General features: G+C 46.3%; 1 protein-coding gene across 1 annotated transcript in view; it reads right to left on the reverse strand.

Annotated features, from left to right (window-relative positions):
- The window catches only part of LOC146829640 (relaxin receptor 1-like), a 1,041,377-nt gene that overhangs the window by 71,237 nt on the left and 948,545 nt on the right, over nucleotides 1-21,595 (reverse strand). The window contains exons 11-12 of the mRNA XM_085608325.1: nucleotides 2,568-2,639; nucleotides 1,184-1,255 (exon numbers count right to left, since the gene is read on the reverse strand). Of these exons, the coding sequence (XP_085464451.1) occupies nucleotides 1,184-1,255; nucleotides 2,568-2,639 (144 nt within the window). The remainder of the gene's footprint in view (nucleotides 1-1,183; nucleotides 1,256-2,567; nucleotides 2,640-21,595) is intronic.

Consider the following 21,595-nt stretch of genomic DNA (forward strand, 5'->3'; position numbering starts at 1 on the left):
ATGATGAGGTGGGGAGTCTGCATGAGAATAGCAGTGGGGGGTATTGATTCGCATAAAGTGGGCCTCTGTCTAGAGTGGCCCGGGGGATGGATAATGCTGGTTTGGAATACCACCCCGGGTGATTTCCAGTGGTTCAGGCTATTTGCAAACATTTCTTCCATCACCGTGTGTGTTTTGGCAAATGTTTGTAATCACCAAGTGGCGCTTGGTAAGGCACGAGGCAGGCTTTCCCAGTATGTGCCACAGGAAATCATCACCTCTCCCTTTCTTCCCACCGTTTTACTCTCAACAGATGACACCAGTGGCTACCATGCTTTGGACCACCACAGGTAAAAACATCTTCTTTGTATGACAACTTTAGGTGCAGACCTATCAGTGGTGTGAACAGCCTTCGGGAATTATCTTCAGCGAAGGAACACAAGGTTTTACAGCGCTGTTTTTGAAGTGCATAATTCAATGTGGGATGCATTACAAACAAAGATGAGTGCCAGCAGAAACACATATAGGCTGGTGTGGTACTGCTGAAAAACATTCAAGAGTGCCCAGGCAGGATAGAAGACTTGAAATCCACCCAAAATACAGGCATTTCTTCTATAGTGACAAGCTGAGGCCTGCCACCTCAGCATTTTTGAGGTGTTGTAAATCCCTGTTAAGTTGTTCCTTGATGAACACATCCTAGACTAAAGATTGCTTCCTGGACTGGTTGGTCCATCCTCTAATGCCACTCCCATAAACAGTGAGAGCTTTCTCTCTTGTTGGCGAATCGAGGATAACCACAGGCCTCTCATCTGCCTTAATATGATAGGTCTGCTGTTACCCCACAGTCCCATTCAATATCAGCCTTCCTTCCCACCTGCCTTCCCATGGGCCTCTCATCTGCCAAATGTGATAGGCCTGCTGTCACCCCACAGCACCAGTCAATATCAGCCTTCTCTCCTCCCTGCCTTCCCATGGGCCTCTCATCTGCCCAATGTGATGGGCCTGCTATCAACCCCCAGTCCCAGTAAATATCAACCTTCCTTCCTACCTGCCTTCCCATGGGCCTCTCATCTGCCCAATGTGATAGGCCTGCTATCAACCCACAGTCCCAGTCAATACCAGCCTTCACTCCTCTCTCTAATAAATACTATGACTTTTGTCTTGCTTTTGTGGAGGAGATGTCACAGCATGTCTGCATACTTACAAAGAGTGCAGGTGCATCAGGGTGTTGAACTGGTCTTTGGGGATCACCTTCAACGGGTTGAAAGAAATATTTCTGCGAAGAGAAAAACATTTACTTCTCAGCCTTCAATGACAAGTCTTATTACCTGGCCCTTGATGTAGAAACCTATCAGGGATGCTACCCAATGAGCTTTGCATGGCCCACACCCTTGTCATCATCAACAAGGTCATAAATTCTTCTTTTCACACAGCTTGACACAAGCAAACTTCAATCACTCTCCACTCCTCCTCTACTTGCCTTTTCAATGCACAGACCACTTCTGTTCCAAGTCAATTCCCCACCAAGCACAGAGTATTACGCCAGGGTGATGCTACATCTGCCTAAAATGTAGCCCCGCGAGATGTTATGGTGTATGCTGTGTGGTGAGGGCATACCTTCTGAGCAAGACATCTGCTTTGACGATCATGCCCCCATTTCCAACCCTTACTAAGGGCCCTGATTTAGAGTTTGGCAGGCGGGTAACTCCATCACGAGTGTGAAGCATATCACATCTGCCTTATTACTAGTGCATTATACCCTATGCCACTTGTAATAAGAAGGGCTGGATATCCATCACGTTTGTGATGTGTACCAGTCCACCAAACTCCAAATCAAGCCCTCTTTTTCAAATTATATACTGTGTCTTTTTCCCATATATTTACACGGCATTTCTTTCCCAATGGTGTCTGGCCATGGATTTTAAGATAGTTCTTATCATGCCAAGATATGACATGACAATTTTCTCTATTTGATCGATTACTTGTGATCAAGCAAAGTTCTATTTTTCCAATTTTCAGCATCAATTGATTTTTTTTCCAGTCGAGTATAAATCCTGCACCATTTGTTCTATTATCTATGGTCACCACTGCCTAATATTTACATTCAATAGCATACACATCATTTGGCAGTTCTAACCCGTGCTACATGTATGAACCATCAGCCTGCGTCATAAGTGTCTCTATAGATGGATCTTTGCTTATTTGCACCATTCACAGGCGCGTTCACAACCCTAGATTAGGTCCACTTTGGAATTGCCCAGACAGAACTCTGTGTTTCATCAAGTGTGCACTCACTAGGACTTTGCTCGGTAGTAGTTTCTGGTTTGAAAACTGATCAATAAAATGCTATTGGAAATATTTATGATGCAACGCAGAAAAGTTCGTGAGTATGGCCCAAAAGATCTGCCACTGGATTTTTGGTGGAAAATTAAGAAATGTTGTACATGAGGTTTACGTTTCACAAATGAATTAATTTGACCAATGTTTGCCATTAAACCAATTATTTAGATAACATTTTGTCAAATACTAGTCCCTAAGCTCCCCTTCCCACATGAGGCATCTGCTAACAATGCTTACTAGCCACTTACAACAGCTGCAGGTCCGGCAGATCCGCGAATAATGCAGGTGGAAGATCTTGGAGCTTGTTGACGGACAGGTCTCTGCACAGACAGAAGAAGAGAGTGGTTAGGAGGACACTTCCTCGCTTGGAGTTCAGTGGAATCTTGAATATATATACATGTCATCGAGCTACATGCATGTGGAGTGAAATGCTGCTCTGTCCATAGAAGTAAAATCTAATTTTAATTGTAAAAACCTATTGCTTCTAGGCTTAGAGGTTACCAATAAGGAAGACCAAAGCCAGCATGGATTACACCAACTTTCCCCCTCTGCTCCTCAGTCTTGGATCATCGTTGTCGCTCGAAGAAGAGTGCTCAGTTGCCTACCAGCGAGGTTTGCATTAAGGGTGTCCAATAAATACATTCCGTGGTACACATATACATACACCCTTCCAAAGTTTTATGTTGACTTGGAGGAATATTCTTCACTGTAAAATGCTTACCCCCCTCTGCTATGCTAGTTTTCATTAGCATGTTAAATTCTTATCATATCCACTTTTGTGCCCTTTTACTTAATGTTTGTACAAGTTAATGTTCTTTGCTTTAAGTCCTCACACATTTGCTAGTTGTAAGGCATATATCTTATTACATACAAAATTAGAGGTGAGTAAATTATTACACCCTGCTTGCAAAAATGGGAAACCCTGCTCTTTGTGAAGATGGGCTGAGATTCCAAACTTCACCTGAGGTGTTACCTCCAAATTATTGGCGATAACACACAGCAAATCCCCTAAGCCACAAAAGGGACCTGTTCACTTTCTGGAGAAAAACATTTAACTAGCAGTTACCTCTCATTCCTCCCATACCGAGTTATGTTCAGATAAGCAGGAGAGTTAGGAGTCAGACAGACCTGTTAGAGAATCTCTCATCTGAGGGTAGAATACTGAGAGACCTGCCCCATACCATGAAGTCATAGTTGGTATTGCACATATACTATTCAACTGCTCCCACAATCTGGAACACTCTCCCTCCTGAGATCAGATGCAACCCTTCCACATCCCTTTTCAAGAAAGAAGCAAAAATTCCATAATTCAACAAATTCACCACCCACTGAGGACTTTGCCCCCTCTCTTCTTGATCAGCTTCCCTCCACCTTGTCCAGAGTCTTGCTTTATTCGCTCTCCTACGTCGCTCCTTCATTTATACTATGTTCCTCCTCCTTCGGACTACACTCAGGCTGGGGATTATGTTAGATTATGTCTTTTTATCTCTCTTCTACTCATCTGTGCATGTAAATAAATTGTAAATTGATACTTGTATAGCGCACTACTCACCCGCAAGGGTCTCAAGGCGCTTGTACGAATACTGCAGTGGAACCCATCCTGGCTTTCCCTGTGAGGTGTCCACTCCTGGGTACCCCAGGCATCCTTAGCGTTGTGGGGGCCATTGTGGAGATTAAGCAAGCTATTGCCCAGAGTTGCAGAGTGGAACTCCATGATTGGAATAGGCACCGAGACGAGAATTGTCAGGTCCGTGGAATTATGAGCCCAAGACCCGCCGAGGTGGGGAATTGAACCCTGGTCCTGGGCCAGACCTCTGCATCAGGGTCTGCCGCTCTAACCATTGAGCCACATGCAAGCAAATATTGTTCTCCATGATGTATGTTATGTATAATAGATCAGTCAGTACTATATTGTTATTATTTGTCTGTTTTGCTTATTCAGTGAAGCGCTCTGTCGCCCGAAAGGGTCTCGTTCGTGGCAGATAAAACTATAAATAAATAAATCTACAACTTGTGTATTAGATTGTAATACCTCAGCAATAATCAAATAAATTAGGGCAAAGGCTAAATAAGCCGGACTCATATTTCATCACACATTGGCATTGTTAGTCCCCCTAAATTCGAACTCGCTGTCTAAAAGCATGGTTGCACATGTTCTTATCGATATGTTGTTATCTAATGTCTTCCCGTGGATGTTATCGTGCCTTCAGGCCTGAAGCTGGGACTCCATCATTCAGAAACCACTTCAGCAACCAGTCTGTGTGCCTTACACTGTGCATTGCTTAATCTTCTTTAAGACAAGCAGGGCTTTAAGTGGGCCGGGTCTGAGCACCGGCAGTTTTTTTTTGGGGCCCTCGAAACGGGTCTCTATCGGGCTCTATTTTCGTGGCTACTAAAGGTAGTCCGTTCTTTATTTTTTTTTTTTTCGGACCCGTTTTGAGGGCCCAAAAAAAAACTGCCGGTGCTCAGACTCTGCCCACTGTTGCTGCACTGTTAGGTAACCTGACCCCGTCTCCCTTCGCCATCCTCCACTTTGCTGAACTTGTTGGGAACCTATCAGCTCAGTGGTCACGGCCTGACGTCACTACAGAAGGCCCCTCGGCGTGCACCTAGCTGCCTTGAATGAGTCTCCCCTCCTGCAACACAGATAAACACACGAGGCTCCGACTCTCCGAGGTGCCTTGCACGAGTGCCTTCCCCCGCACTTAAATGCCGTGGTGCAAGAAGGTTGGTATGAGGAACGTGTTTCTGAACCTAATTTCAATGTGCTGTGGTGCGTCTCTGTCCCGAAGGGTCTTGCACTGGAGCGAAGGTTGCACAGTGTGAACCTCTCTCGTGCATGCTGCTGCCAAGGTACATTCTTCAGCCCGGTTCTTAAACTCTTTTAAAAGTAGGCGCAGCGCCACCAGGCAAGTAGGAGCCTGGCACTGTCATGGTTGGCATTCCATGCCCACGTTACTGTACGAGTCTCGCACGCGGCCCCTCGTGGCTTGCAGCTTTCAGCTCATAGTTCCATGAAAACAACACGCTTCTAGATGGCTTTTCTTCGCCCTACCTGTAATGTTCCGCCCTGGGCTAAAACCCGTCCGTAGCCTTCCGTACACCCCCCTCGCCCCAGGGGCAGCCTCGAGGGTGGCCACCCTCCCCCATTGGCGCATCCTCCTTAAACTTCTGAAGTCAAAAGGAGGCTTGAACGAGCACATTTTTTGTAGGTCGGTTGGTAACTTGTACGTTTAATGGGATACAGGACGTTAAAGTGACAAGCGTTGTTAGCAACGTTTTCGAAGAATAACAGCCAGAAGTAGCCCCCTCGAGATGGTTTACTCTTACTTACCTGCTACCATTTAAGGGAGAGTGTCTTTTGGCTATTCATTAACTAATATATGCGTGTTAATTTACAGTATACAGTGTATATAACATGTATCCGCAGAGTAAAGTACAAATAGCCTGCCGGGGTCCGAGGAACCTCGTATTTGCGCAAGACGTATACCGGCTGCGAAAGAGGCTTTGGGTAAGAATAAAAAAACATTAGCGGTACAACTTGGTCGAGAGAAACGCGACCGTAACAGTGGAGTTTATTTCTCCGACTTTTGAAAAATATACACATTTAGTCAAATGCAGTCGAAGTAGCGAATGGACAGACTTCCGGTCTTGGGGGGTTTGGAACAGCGACGCGGCGGCTTTTACAGTTTCAGTTGGGCCCTGCTGTGCCCGGGATGCGTTTTGGAAAATGGAATGGGCGAGACGTCATTACAATGACTGGAACTATAATACCCCGTGCTAATAAAATATATATATATTTCTTACTATCATTATTATTATTTTAATGTATTTTTCTGTTTTTTTTTTCAAAACGTTGCATCGCGCATAATATACAGTGGGCGATAAAACACAAAATATGCGCAGGCCGCGGTGATTCTCGCCAGCTCTTCCTTGTTGGAAAATCCTAGATTCTTAGAGTTGGGCACCATGTGTGCAAACATTAAAAGGCCAGCGAGGTCAAAGCTACTCTTGGGTGTTTTTGTTTATGGTTTTTATGTGGGGTTGGTGAAAGCAACACCCCAACGCGTGTTTTTTAAAGTGTTTGGTATTTTTATGGGTTATACTTAATAAATATACCTTTTTGCCTATTTTATTATCCTTTGCTGGATGCGACTTCATGATTTTCTTAAGCACACAGTGCTAGTTATTTTGATTTAGACCACGCCCCTACTCGGATAGGCCACGCCCCTTCAAGACATTAACCACGCCCCTTTTAGAGCACCCCCAGTTTTTTTTCCCACTTAAAGCACTGAAGACAAGTATATGCTACTTGTAGTATCATCCAGGTATGCCCCAATATTTTAAGGGGAGCACAACATGACACCATAAAATGAGTGTGCCATGTAATGCGAAGTGCAGAATTCCTAGTGTTGCTCCCATCATGTGTAATTTAAAGACACCAGGTTCCTACAGCCTGAGGTCCTTTCCACAAAGAGTGACCCTCAAGCTAAGGAGATTTGCGTGGCTGCCCTGAGCTCCGCTCTACCTTCCCTGATCCAAGGAGCTCCGTTGATTCAGACGCATTTTGGAAATCCTCTAAGGGGCTTCTCCCTGTCTCAGGAGTAGGTTGGGACACGCTGGAAGTTCTGCCAGGGGACTAATAGCATCGGGCATGTAGAAGGTGTGAGTCTGGAGTTTCACAAACTGTTTAATAGACACTTAGCTAAGGCTCCCAGTTTTCAGTTTTTACTGAATATTTCAGATAAATACAGACATGAAAAAATGTGTTTTCTATCTGTATTTATTTTTAAAAGCAGAAAAACACTGAAAATGTTGCTTCTAATGAGTGACTTTCCATGTTGTCTGTGAATTCCAAGATAACTGATGAGCAGAGAGACAGCATGGGGAGTTACAAAAACAGGTGAAGATATATTTAAGTACAGGCATATGTTCTCAAATATATTTGTAGTAAATTGCTAATATTTACCTGTGGTTGTAGTATTTTGCTATATTTGGCTGCTGAATTTGCTAAAGCACGACTTCAGAGTATGAGTGCATGTTTATTGGTTAAATTAATGTGGAAATGTACCAATTATACTCCAATTATTTGCAAACCACGAAATAAATATGGATAAATACTAATAAGATGGACAAAAAATAAAAAAAAGATAAATAAAGGCAGAAATGTAAAACAAATACCATAAAACTGGGAGCCCTACACTTAATGTTCATGGGAGAGACTCCAAGGAGCCTTGAGACACTTGTATATCTGACATGGTATCATGAATCTCTGTATAGAAGGAAACTATTAACTTGTCAAAGGTGTTTAGAACTGATATGCAAAATATGCAATAGAGTTAACAAAACATTCAAACAGAAATAGCAAAACCTACACAGTGGTCTGTTGCTATGGTTAGAGGCCCAATTTAACATGCAATGGTTAGGATGAAGTTTACATATGCATCAAGCAAAATATGAACCGCAGTTTAGCAGACTACAGAAATAAATATCGAACAACGTGCAGACACCTTCTAAAATACTAAGGGCCAAATGTAGGTAAATTCAATTTAGCGAGTCCTAAATAGCGAATTTTACCGATTCGCTATTAAGGACTCGCTAAATTGAATGTAGGTGGGAATCGCAAAAATATTAGAGATTCCTTAATATTCCTTAATAACGAATCGCAAATTGAGATTCGTTAATAAGGAATACCTACCAATTCATTCCTATGGGCTAAGAGGCCCATAGGAATGAATGGGAAGATATTCACTATTTGCGATTCGGTATTACAGAATTGCAAATAGCGGGAGCTATTTCAAGGGTGCCAGGGTGTCAAAAGGACACCCTGTTGCACCCCTGAAATGTGCATGTGTGCCACATGGCACTTTTAAAAAAGCAAAAAAGTGCTTTTTTAAAGGAAATTGCTAATTACCACCAACTTTAAGTTGGTGGTAATTAGCGATTCCTTAAGGCTGAAGTGCACCTTTTTTTGTGCCACTTACATTGTATTTGAGGAATCGCAATTTCCGATTCCTTAAATGCAAGAGCAAAATAAGGAATCGCAATTTTGCGATTTCTTATTTTTCAAGTAGGTTTAAACTCACCTACATTGCTCTCAGCCAAATACCGGTCAGTAACGCAGAAATTCGCAGAATTTCTGCGTTATCGCTCGGTATTTGGTTACCTACATCCCGCCCTAAGTTGTCTATTACTAGTACCCTGTAGTTTCCAGGGAGGGTGGGAGGGGGGACAATTCCTGTGCTGGTATTATCGATACCGGGCAATACCTCCCCATCAGATAACGAGGATTACAAGTTTCTTCCCACAGAGTGGAAACAATATGACAGCCATTGTGGGTTCATTGCCATAGGTTTCTCCTTCTTGTTGGGGAAATAATGGGCCCAGATCTGCAAACATTTACCACCTGCTTAGAGCAGGTGGCAAGTGCTGCGTGGCTTTTTCTCTTTCCCATGTGTGGGTGGAATAAGGGTGAGGCGGCAGGAGGGACAGTGGCGGCTGTCACCCAAGGAGAGTGGTTTGGCAGTTAAATGGGTGGTGGGTGAATGCGGCGCAAAATTAAATGAACAAAATTGCCAACATGCATTTCATTATAACAGTAATGTTATGCATGTCAGTGATTTAGTACACATTACCACACACATAAAATAAATTTAAAATATTTAAAAAAATATAGCTCACTTACCTGCTGCATGTCCTCGCTCCAGTCCGGTGTACTTCTCTCCTCCAGCACGGGCCAAGCCAACTCTCCTAACCAATCTTGGTGCTGCCCTCATGCTGGTAATCAGCATGAGAGAAGTGCCAGGATTGGATTGAGCAGGCGCTCTCAGTGCTCCAAAGAGCACTGGAGGTCTGTGCTTGCTATTAACCCAGTTGTCCAAGACCGCTGGGTCGAGAGGTTTATGGTGCCCATGTCAGGCTGGCCATCGCAAGCAGCCGGCCACAGAGACATGCACACTTGAAACCGTGCCCTGCCCATCACTTCTTTCTGATGCTGCCAGTCAGCACCGGCCTGCACCTGTCCTGCCATTCGGCTCAGGATGGGGTGTTTGAAAAATGAAACGGTGATACATTTACTTTATTACCATTAGATTTTTCATCTCTGGGGCATTGTGGGCATTTAAATCAGTGGGGCGACGCTCCCCCACCTTAACGGAGGAGCCGCCCCTGATGGAGGAAAGGCGTCCTTTCAGTCCAGCTGGGGAGTTTCTACTGCGACTTTTATTCTGAAATATGGGGGCGGGCACAGCAGCTGTCTGTAACGCCCGCAGCTTCACCGATGGCTCCTCGTCTGATGTCTCCGGGCCTGTAATTAACGGGTCCAAAGTTTGAGGACCCTATAATTACAGCCCGGAGACACCTGACAACTTGTAGTTGCCTGTAGCAGTATCCCTTTCAGGGCTAGTTAAATAGCCGCAGGGCCCAATGAGATATGCAGAGGCCTAGCAAAATATGACCAAAAGTCTGCCTAGAAAAACCACAAGAAGAGAGAGTAAAATATTCCCACAGACTTACTGATATGTGAAGGAATAGCAAACCATGAGAATAAATGTATTAAATTATGCATGAAGGCAGAGCAAAATATACAAATAGATTTAGAGAATGGACAAAGGGGCTAGTCAAATATGCAATTATATCTAGCCAAATATGTACAGAAGCCTAGCTAGGGGGCATATCAACAACAACCGGCGATAATTATTGCTAAGCGCACTTAGCGCTAGGATAATTATCGCCGGCTAGCATTGATTTTTATCGCTGAGATAGCGTGCTATTAGCAACGCTTATCTCAATAGCGATAAAAATCCTCGCGCTAAGTGGCTAACATGAGATTATCGCTGGAAACCCAGCGATAATCTCACGTTAGCTTGTTGATAGGGACAGACAAACTTAGCCATGATATCCTCCTTCCATAGGATATCATGGCTAAGTCAGAAAAAAACCAGATGTAAAAAAGCAGCGTTAACCGCGGTTAGCGCTGCTTTTTTTGTCTCTAACAGGGTTAGCGACATTCTTGATAATAGGAGAAATGTCGCTTAGCGACATTTCTCCTATTATTTTACTCTGGAACGCCCCCTTTGCATCTCATTAGAGATGCAAGGGGAAGCGTAGAGTAAAAGGGTGCTAACATGCACATTTGCATGTTAGCACCCTGTTGTTGATAGGGTGCTAGTTTTATCTCTGCTTTTTTGGCTTTTAAAGCCAAAAAAGCAGAGATAAAGCCCTTGTTGATATGCCCCTCGGTGTGCAAGAAGAGTTAGATAAATATCAAAAGGGCGTTAAGTAAGAACAGAAGCACTGGATGAAGGAAAGCAGCAAAGATTGCATTACAACCAGAGCTGCCCTCTTCGGAACCGGCCAACCAGGTTCAAGTCCCGGCGTCAGCCCCAGAACCTATGATTCTGGGCAAATCACTTATCTCCCCTTACCTAAAAATAAAAAATAAATAAACAAAAAGCGATCTGACCTTGTGTGGTGTAATTGATGCGCACGTAAAGTGCTCCAATGCCCTTGGGCCGTGGTCGCCTTATTAAAAGTGCGAATAATAAATAAATAAATCCAGTTATTGGGCAGAGGCCAAGTAGTGAAAGGGAGGCGAAGCAGGAACAACTTAAGAAGCTGCCCATTCCAAGAGCAGGCCAGCTAGCCAGATACTTGTATACGACTATAAGCCATAAAAAGACAAAACATTATAAAAAACACAAGATACGTACAAAAAAATAACCAGTATAAAATCACAAAGAATGAATGCATGCATATATCAAAATACCAAAGTGCAATTTTAGAACACGAGAAATCTGGTCATTTTATAACTATCGAATCAGAAATCAGTTTAGACACACCTATAAAGGATAAACACAACAAAAAAGAGAATCCCTAGCCTGAAGTGCAAGATTAAAAGGTTTGAGTTATTAAGGTTCTCCTCTCTTCTAATTCTAAGTGCTTGTCTGACATAACTTATAACAGCTAGATGGCAAAACTCCGAGTCTAAAAGCTGTAAACGTTGCAAGCTTTAAATATGTGATCTAAGGCCAAAGGAAAGCAATACTCGACGCGAAAATTGCAATCTAGAAACCACAAAAAACATAAAATGGACAAGTGATTTTTTGGAGATCTTGTCACAAGGACAAGAAGGCAAAGTGGTGTACCAAGTGCCCTGCTGGGGATATGCTACCAAAAAGTGGAAAGTGCCTAATCTAAAATAAAATGAGTCAGATAAAATCTAGGTTTGGGGTTCAAAATCCACAATAAATATAGTTCTATCCATCTTATGGATTTTATATCTAGGTAATGACAAACCGAGCTCATAGATAAACACATAGGGGCATATCAGCAAGGGCCGGCGATAATTATCGCTAAGCGCACTTAGCGCTAGGATAATTATCGCCGGCTATTGTGGAATTTTATCGCTGAGATAGCGTGCTATCAGCAACGCTTATTTCAAAAGCGATAAAATTCCTCGCGCTAACAGCCAAAAGTGAGATTATCGCTGGAAATCCAGCGATAATCTCACACATTTTGGCGTTAGCTTGCTGATAAGGCAGGGCATAATTAGCCATTATATCTACCTTACATAGGATATAATGGCTAAGTCAGGGTGAAAGCAGGCGTAAGGAAAGTAGCGTTAACTGTGGTTACCGCTACTTTTCTTATCGCTATGCCTGTTAGCGATTCCCTTTATAATTGGAGAAATGTCGCTTAGCAACATTTCTCCAGTTATTTTGGGACAGAACGCCCACTTTGCATCTCATTAGAGATGCAAAGGTGGGCGTTATGGGAAAGGGAGCTAAAGCAAGGAATCACGCGTTAGCGTGACCTTGCTGATTAAGCGATAAAATTATCGCCGCTTTTCGTCTGAAAACGGACGCTAAAGCGCAATCATTTTTTATCGCCAGCTTGCTGATATGCCCCATAGAAAGTCTAACCTGGTTTCTATGTTGATAAAGAAGAGATTTCACCTAATTCTTTGAGTTATCCTCAATTTCTTTAGGTGGATAAAACAGTTTTGGCAGACCAAAGTCTGAGAAAGCCCTCTTGACTTAACCAGGGAATGGAGTCCATATGATCTTGTCTTAAACAATCTTCAAGGAACAATCCGGAAAATTTAGTGTGCAGCGAGTGCCAGATTTTGAGCCAAAAAGGGAGTGGTGCCGCCTTCACTATATCTTCTAGAAAGGTAGCTCAAGTTCCAGGTGGACAATAAGGCTGGCAGTACTCTTGATGAAGACAACAATCTACGCAGGAATTTGTTCTCTATAATTTGTAAACTTTCTGGAGAAGTGTAGCCTTAACGCCGGCCCCGTAAGTCCCAAAGTAAAACATTGTAATTTTGAAATTCAGCCCCACCCATAAAATCATGAAAGGGTTTAAGAAGCAACCGCAATCCGTTAGCGGTGCTGGCAATTAAAACTGCGTCATCTGCGTAAAGTAAAGCAGGAACTGGGCGGCTCCCGACCATGGAGACATCCTTGCCTCTGGTCACCAGCTCCGACTCAAGGCAATTTATGTAAAATAAAAATAAAAAAAGGGGGCTAAAATACAACCTTGTCTCACGCCTTTTCAAGGGTTAAAGGAAGGAGTACATTGACCATTTGCACCAAAGCGGATCTGGGCCTCCGTACCCCAGTGCAGACGTTTCGAAAGATCAATCGAGCAAGATCCATCGGTGACCATCATATTCAGTCCCTCCTTTGGCGGCAAAAGGGTGGCTGACCGGCGTCCCGCAGTCCAGTCCTGCGTGTGGGAGCACAGATAGGAGGTATAATGGCGGGAAGATAGGTGGGTGGGCAGTACCTGCCTTTTTTGAAGTCTGTTTTAGGGGAAGGATAGTAAAGAACAGGTTTTCTGTAGCTCTCCGGTCAGTGATATGAGGGAGCGGCCTGTGCCCTAGGCCAGGGGAAGGATGTGGTGGTGAAAGCCTCATGTGCCCTCCCTCGGCGCAGTGTGAGTCTGGCTACACCTCCGGCTCGAGAGTTTGTAAAAGCTTGGGAGAATAAAGCTGAGTTTTTTAAGGACAAAGCCAGCGATTGTGTCGGGTCTGCTTGTGAAAACATTCTAGAAAATAGACAAATTTGGACAGGACTGCAGCAGATAAGATAGTTTATGTTGCGAAGGCCTGGGAGAAGCCTACAAAGTTGCATCGTTTTACCCTACCTTTCATCCTTCTGAGGTCAACAGTACAAACAGAACCATTTACAGGAAGTTGGAATCTGAAGGCATTTGGCAGAAAGCACTTTATGCAAACGGTGTCATCATCCGTATCTACTGGTACATGCTGTCACCCTTGGCAGCTATTTTATTCAGATTGCATCGCCTCCCCATCCCACCTTTCATTCGTATCTGTGTCTGTTTGCTCCTCTCTGGGTCATGTGAGCATCTACAGGGCACTAATGAGGCATAACTCACACAGCCGGAATGTGGCTGAGCGAGAGATGCTAACACTGCCTGACTCAAGGGCATATGTGGAAGCCAGTCTGCCTCGAGGAGCTCCCTAGAAATGAGCAGATTAAATGGAAAACAGTAAAAGCACGAGGAGGACACTCCAGTGCATTTAATACACAGGTTGATGCTGACACGTCTGGGTACCTTGGCATCTTCCAGGTAAGCCTCCATGTCAGTGTGTGCATGATTCTTGCTGCTGTGCATGGACTTGTTGTCAGCCAGAGAGGCAGCAGCTGGGAGAGCAGCTGGCAGAGCCCACAGGACTGATTGTCTGTGGGATGGGAGATCAGAACTTGAGAAAACCCTCAGAAACCCATTGATGTTCCCTTCTTGTGATCAGCGAGGTATCTACAGAGGCCTCTTCCGATTGGAGGAAGGCTGCAGCATCGGCACAGCTCAGGCCTCTTCAGAGTCCCAGGGACTGGCTCTTTCCAACAGAGCATTCAGTCTGAATACTGCTCTGCACTGCACCATTCCTGCTTCAGGAGTGCACTGCACCATCCCAGACTCCTGCATGCATGGCACCATCCCCGGGTCCTGTGGTGCAAGGCACTATCCTTGTTTCAGTCAGTGCACTGCACCATCCCCGAGTCCTGCGTGCACTGCACCATCCCTGGGTCCAGTGGTGCAAGGTACTATCCTTGTTTCAGGCAGTGCACTGCACCATCCCTGTGTCCTGCGTGCACTACACCATCCCCGGGTCCAGTGGTGCAAGGCACTATCCTTGTTTTAGGCAGTGCACTGCACCATCCCTGAGTCCTGCGTGCACTGCACCATCCCCGGGTCCAGTGGAGCAAGGCACTATCCTTGTTTCAGGCAGTGCACTGCACCATCCCTGAGTCCTGCGTGCACTGCACCATCCCCGGGTCGAGTGGTGCAAGGCACTATCCTTGTTTCAGGCAGTGCACTGCACCATCCCTGAGCCCTGCTTGCACGCCACCATCCCCGGGTCCAGTGGTGCAAGACACTATCCTTGTTTCAGGCAGTGCACTGCACCATCCCTGTGTCCTGCGTGCACTGCACCATCCCCGGGCCCAGTGGTGCAAGACACTATCCTTGTTTCAGGCAGTGCACTGCACCATCCCTGTGTCCTGCGTGCACTGCACCATCCCGGGGTCCAGTGGTGCAAGGCACTATCCTTGTTTCAGGAAGTGCACTGCACCATCCCCGAGTCCTGCTTGCACGGCACCATCCCCGGGCCCAGTGGTGCAAGGCACTATCCTTGTTTCAGGCAGTGCACTGCACCATCCCTGAGTCCTGCGTGCACTGCACCATCCCCGGGTCGAGTGGTGCAAGGCACTATCCTTGTTTCAGGCAGTGCACTGCACCATCCCTGAGCCCTGCTTGCACGCCACCATCCCCGGGCCCAGTGGTGCAAGACACTAGCCTTGTTTCAGGCAGTGCACTGCACCAGCCCCGAGTTGTGCTTGCACAGCACCATCCCCGGGCCCAGTGGTGAAAGGCACTATCCTTGTTTCAGGCTGTGCACTGTACCATCCCCGGGCACAGTGGTGCAAGGCCCTATCCTTGTTTCAGGCAGTTATGTTAGAATGTATGATGTCACAACGCATACATTTACAACGCATGCCTTTGCAACGCAGTTTTTACATCGCAACATCCTTTACAACGCATACATTTACATTGCATGCCATTACAACGAATTTTTTAAAACTACATTTACAACGCATTACATTACATCGCATTATACCTTTACAACGCATACCATTACATTGCATTTAAGGTAAGTGTTGGATAGTGTAGGGGTAAAAATTACTATTCTAACTCCCGGGGGTGCAACAGTAGGGTAGGTGTTGGATAGTGTGGGGTTACTATGCGTTGTAATGGTATGCGTTGTAATGACATGCGATGTAATGCCTGCGTTGTAGTTACATACGTTGTAATGTCATGCGTTGTAGTGACATGCAATGTAATGGCTGCATTGTAGTGAAATGCGTTGTGAAGGATGGTGCGATATAATGACTGCGTTGTAAATGTAGTTCGATGTAATGACTGCGGTGTAAAGGTTGTTTTCCGTTACGTTATGTTATGTTATTTTAAATGTATAGGGCACCCAGCTACCCTGAGGGGTTTCCCCGCACCACGTCCCTGGTTCAGGCGGTGCACTGCACCATCCCTGAGTCCAGTGGTGCACTGCACACTCAAGGAAATAGACTCTTTGCAACAGAGCATTCAGTCCAACTCCTGCTCTACACCATCCTCAGGTCCTGTAGTGCACTGCACCATCCCTGTGTCCTGCAGCGCACTGCACCTTTATGGGCCCTGCAGTGCACTGCAGCTTTATGGGTCCTACAGTGCACTACATGCACCATTTCTGGGAATGATAAGGCAGTGCCCCATCCCAGGAAATGGCAACTTTCCAACACAGCACTCAGTCAAACTCCTGCTCTGCACCAAACCATCCCTGGGTCCTCATAGTGCACTGTGCCATCTCAGGAACTATCATCTTTCCAACAAACATGGGGCTTTATTCACTATATTTTGATGCACGGCAATGGAGTAAACCTTCCTGCTGTGCTGCCGTGCATCAAAACGAAAGGGCAGGAATGCACCGTATCTATAATATATGACGCATTCCTGTTCTTCTCCCCTGCGCCGTCGCACAAACAGCAGCCATGTGCCAACACAGACACCCTTGCACCTGCGTTGCCGGGATGATTGTTTTTGTGCAGGAAGGTGTCATTGATGGCATTTTCCTCTTTTGCACGCACAGAAAGAGGAAAAAACAAGGAGAAATAAAAGTATTTCTCCTCATTGGGCCACTCTTATGCCTCCCCTGGGGAGGCGTAGGATTCTGACGCATTCTGAGCTTTACAAAATGTTGTAAATCTGGATATGTGTCAGGTTCGATGGATGTTGTGTGGGAACGGAGCCCATGTGTGAAATGAGCCCATGTTTTCAAGGCCATGAAAAATCACACAGGGTGACTTTACGTGTCCTTGAAAATTAGGGCAAGCCCATTACACTAACCTGTGCATCTAAAAAAGTGATGCACTGGCAACGCAATGGGCTTGTAAATGAGACCCGCTGCATGAAAGGGACCCATTTTCACAAAGCCAAGAAAAGTCATGCAGGGTTACTTTGCATGGCCTTGTAAATATGGGCAAGTGCACTGCACCATCCCTACATCTGGCATCTGTCCAACAAACCCTTCAGTCGAAGCTGTTTTCTGCAATGCATCATCCCGAGGGTCCTTACGCGCACTGCACCATCCGTGAGACCTACAGTGCACTGCACCATCCATGGGTCCTAAAATGTGTATATTACTGGGTCCTTCCCCGCATTGCATCATCCGTGAGTTCTACAGTGCACTGCACCATTCATGGATCCTACAATGTGTATATTACTGGGTCCTTCAGCACGCTGTACCATCTGTGAGTCCTACAGTGCACAGCACCATCCATGGGTTCTACAATGTGTATATTACTGGGTCCTTCCGTGGCCTGCTTCATCAGTGAGTCCTACAGTGCACTGCATCAGCCATGGGTCCTACAATGTGTATATTACTGGGTCCTTCCACGCCCTGCTTCATCAGTGAGTCCTACAGTGCACTGAATCAGCCATGGGTCCTACAATGTGTATATTACTGGGTCCTTCTGTGCGCTGCACCATCAGTGAGTCCTACAGTGCACTGCACCATCCATGGGTCCTACAATGTGTATATTACTGGGTCCTTCCGCGTGCTGCTCCATCAGTGAGTCCTACAGTGCACTGCACCATTCATGGGTCCTACAATGTGTATATTACTGGATCCTTCCGCGTGCTGCTCCATCAGTGAGTCCTACAGTGCACTGCACCATTCATGGGTCCCACAATGTTATATTACTGGATCCTTCCGCGTGCTGCTCCATCCGGAGTCCTACAGTGCACTGCACCATCCATGGGTCCTACAATGTGTATTTTACTGGGTCCTTCTGCGCCCTGCTCCATCAGTGAGTCCTACAGTGCACTGCACCATCCATGGGTCCTACAATGTGTATATTACTGGATCCTTCCGCGTGCTGCTCCATCAGTGAGTCCTACAGTGCACTGCACCATTCATGGGTCCCACAATGTGTATATTACTGGATCCTTCCGCGTGCTGCTCCATACGGAGTCCTACAGTGCACTGCACCATCCATGGGTCCTACAATGTGTATTTTACTGGGTCCTTCTGCGCCCTGCTCCATCAGTGAGTCCTACAGTGCACTGCACCATCCATGGGTCCTACAATGTGTATATTACTGGATCCTTCCGCGTGCTGCTCCATCAGTGAGTCCTACAGTGCACTGCACCATTCATGGGTCCTACAATGTGTATATTACTGGATCCTTCCGCGTGCTGCTCCATCAGTGAGTCCTACAGTGCACTGCACCATTCATGGGTCCCACAATGTGTATATTACTGGATCCTTCCGCGTGCTGCTCCATCCGGAGTCCTACAGTGCACTGCACCATCCATGGGTCCTACAATGTGTATTTTACTGGGTCCTTCTGCGCCCTGCTCCATCAGTGAGTCCTACAGTGCACTGCACCATTCATGGGTCCTACAATGTGTATATTACTGGATCCTTCCGCGTGCTGCTCCATCAGTGAGTCCTACAGTGCACTGCACCATTCATGGGTCCCACAATGTGTATATTACTGGATCCTTCCGCGTGCTGCTCCATCCGGAGTCCTACAGTGCACTGCACCATCCATGGGTCCTACAATGTGTATTTTACTGGGTCCTTCTGCGCCCTGCTCCATCAGTGAGTCCTACAGTGCACTGCACCATCCATGGGTCCTACAATGTGTATATTACTGGATCCTTCCGCGTGCTGCTCCATCAGTGAGTCCTACAGTGCACTGCACCATTCATGGGTCCCACAATGTGTATATTACTGGATCCTTCCGCGTGCTGCTCCATCCGGAGTCCTACAGTGCACTGCACCATCCATGGGTCCTACAATGTGTATATTACTGGGTCCTTCTGCGCCCTGCTCCATCAGTGAGTCCTACAGTGCACTGCACCATCCATGGGTCCTACAATGTGTATATTACTGGATCCTTCCGCGTGCTGCTCCATCAGTGAGTCCTACAGTGCACTGCACCATTCATGGGTCCCACAATGTGTATATTACTGGATCCTTCCGCGTGCTGCTCCATCCGAAGTCCTACAGTGCACTGCACCATCCATGGGTCCTACAATGTGTATATTACTGGGTCCTTCCGTGTGCTGCACCATCAGTGAGTCCTACAGTGCACTGCACCATTCATGGGTCCCACAATGTGTATATTACTGGATCCTTCCGCGTGCTGCTCCATCCGGAGTCCTACAGTGCACTGCACCATCCATGGGTCCTACAATGTGTATATTACTGGGTCCTTCCGTGTGCTGCACCATCAGTGAGTCCTACAGTGCACTGCAGCAACCATGGGTCCTACAATGTGTATATTACTGGGTTCTTCCATGCGCTGCACCATCCCCAGAACTGGCTTCTTTCCAACAGACATTCAGTCCAACTCCTGTGTGAGAGCAGGGCAATGCTTACTGAGATCTTGACGGTGAAGGCAGGGTGGGGAGCGATTGTAGAAATAAACCAGTGGGAGACCCTTGATCTGTGTGTCTCTTGAGGGTTGACTGTTTAGTTGGTCCAATACATATTTCAATGCATAAGGGTTGTTAAAATTAATCACCACACAGTCACCCTCCAACGATTTCGTTGATTGCCCCACCCAGCCTACCCTTCATGCCATGATCATAAAGAAGGGCCCCCTCTGCGCTTAATATGGCGAGAGAGCCAGTGTAGTGATTTGTCTAGTAGTTGGCCCGTAGATTCGTATTGGCCCTCCTTCAAGATTGGAACATTCCCCAAAACTAGTACAAAGGGAGAAGATGGATGCAGGAGGGAGATGAAGCGTCTGATGACCAGTGTCCAGCGGACCCTCATTAATCACCCTACTAAATTTGGCCTGGCCCAATGGATTGTGAACCCTTAAGCCCCTTCTTAAGTTTGCAGCCTGAGGGGTGAACGTTGAACTGTTCATGGTGTTACTAGACAATGGTTGTGAGGGCCCAGGGAACCCAGGATTAACATCTTGGGTTATATCGGGGGTTGGTGAGGACATAGAGCCAAGAATAAGTGGATTTGTTCTTGTAGTAGTTCGGTGGTTCTCTATTATACACCTCTCAGAGTGTATAGGTTTTGCATTCCCCTGGATGGCCCCCACTTCCTCAATGGTTTTGAGCCGCTCCTCAATTTGAGTTATTGTTAGGAAAAGTGGTTCCAAAAGTGTAGTGACTATAGTCTTGAATCTTTCCCAGATGGCGTTGTCAAGAGATCCCAGGAGGTGAGTCTGCATAGGTGTGGTGTTCCTGTTTAAAGTTTGGCCTGATTTAGCAACTCTAGTCCCTACAGTCCCTCTAGATCTCACTGCCCGAGCTGGTTTCTGGGGTTTTTGCTTTTGTTATCTCCCAGTTTTCCTTTTTTTTTTACCGGTGGTTCATTGTCATTCAAAAGTTGAATTTTTGCAGCCTGTCCCCTGGTGGTAATATTAGGGCCAGTAGTTACCACCACCAAGGGGGAAAGTGAAATTGATACAGGGGGCGGGGAAGCAATGGGCGATATTTGGGAGACAGTTGGAGTTTCCCCATCCCTAGCAATACTGCCTAGTGAGGAATGCTTTCGGAAGATTAGAGATCCCAATGAAAGCCGTCGTTCTGCCAACTGGATCTTATGATTATGGACAGACTCCACCCTGGTTAAGAAAGCGTCCAGTGTCCCTGTTGTTCCTTTCCCGATTTGGTCAGTCGTACCCTTCCTTTTAGCCTTATTAGTAATCCCAACAAATGGCAGAGTTTAAATCAAGAGCATTCAGAAAACAACTAAAGGAATGGTACCTTGTGTAGAAGGAGTATCAGCATTCAGGAAGTCTCCAACCCAGCCTCTTCCGGGCATCGGTAGGGCCTCCAGGCTCGATGGATTATGGAGGCTAGAGTCACCTGAAGTACTGGTAGCAGCAAACGGGCAGTTAAGTCAATTCTGCAATTTTAGACAGGGTGGGGCAGGACAGCAGAGACTGCGGGCGCAGGCAAAGGGGCGAAAGCAGGCGAGACGAGCGCATGGCTGCGTTAAGCGGGGCTCTACAGGTGCACACAAGCTGCACCCGGTGCTACCCGGGCTGCCCCATTTCCTCCTGGAGCACCCTCTCCGCAGCCTCCGTCTGACGGGTCGCACTCATTCACACACAGGGTGTACACGCACCTTCCTTTTCAAGGCGTCCGGGCTGCCTAAGCTTAGGCAGGATCGGGTACAAAAAACTGCTTGGTGGTTGGGCAGCTCCTGGTTCCCGGCACAATGCGGGATTAGTTACTTTGGGTCGCCGATGATAGGTGGAATGAAAGCGCGGTTCCCGTCCAGCTGAAGTTTTCTCAGACCGCCTATTCTTCCCCGGTTTACTGCGCAGTGTGAGCTCACCTGTGGCTCACCTGTAGCGCGTTTGGGCCGAGTCTCCAGGTTCTCCCCACAAGGGGTGAGGAGGGCAGCCCTTGCACATTGGGAAAAACTGGAGTTGACTCCAGGGGAGCATCAGGCTTCGTTGGCTTGGCACATCATGAAAGTACTTGAATATTTAATGAGTACCGTTTCAAAGGCTATGATATTTGGGCAATTTCTGTGCAAATTATGCTGTAGAATGCCCCATTTGACTCCATGTTTTTCACGATTTTATCAAGGGAGAATTTCCCCTGAATCTTCTTATAATAACTTAAACTTCCTTGATTCGCCTGCTGATATTCGAGGCCTGACTGCACTCATAGATCAGCAGCCAGCACTGGCACTGTTGTGCCATTCCAAGAT

The sequence above is a fragment of the Triturus cristatus genome, chromosome 5_2, assembly GCF_964204655.1.
Source record: "Triturus cristatus chromosome 5_2, aTriCri1.1, whole genome shotgun sequence".
Lineage (NCBI taxonomy): Eukaryota > Metazoa > Chordata > Amphibia > Caudata > Salamandridae > Triturus > Triturus cristatus.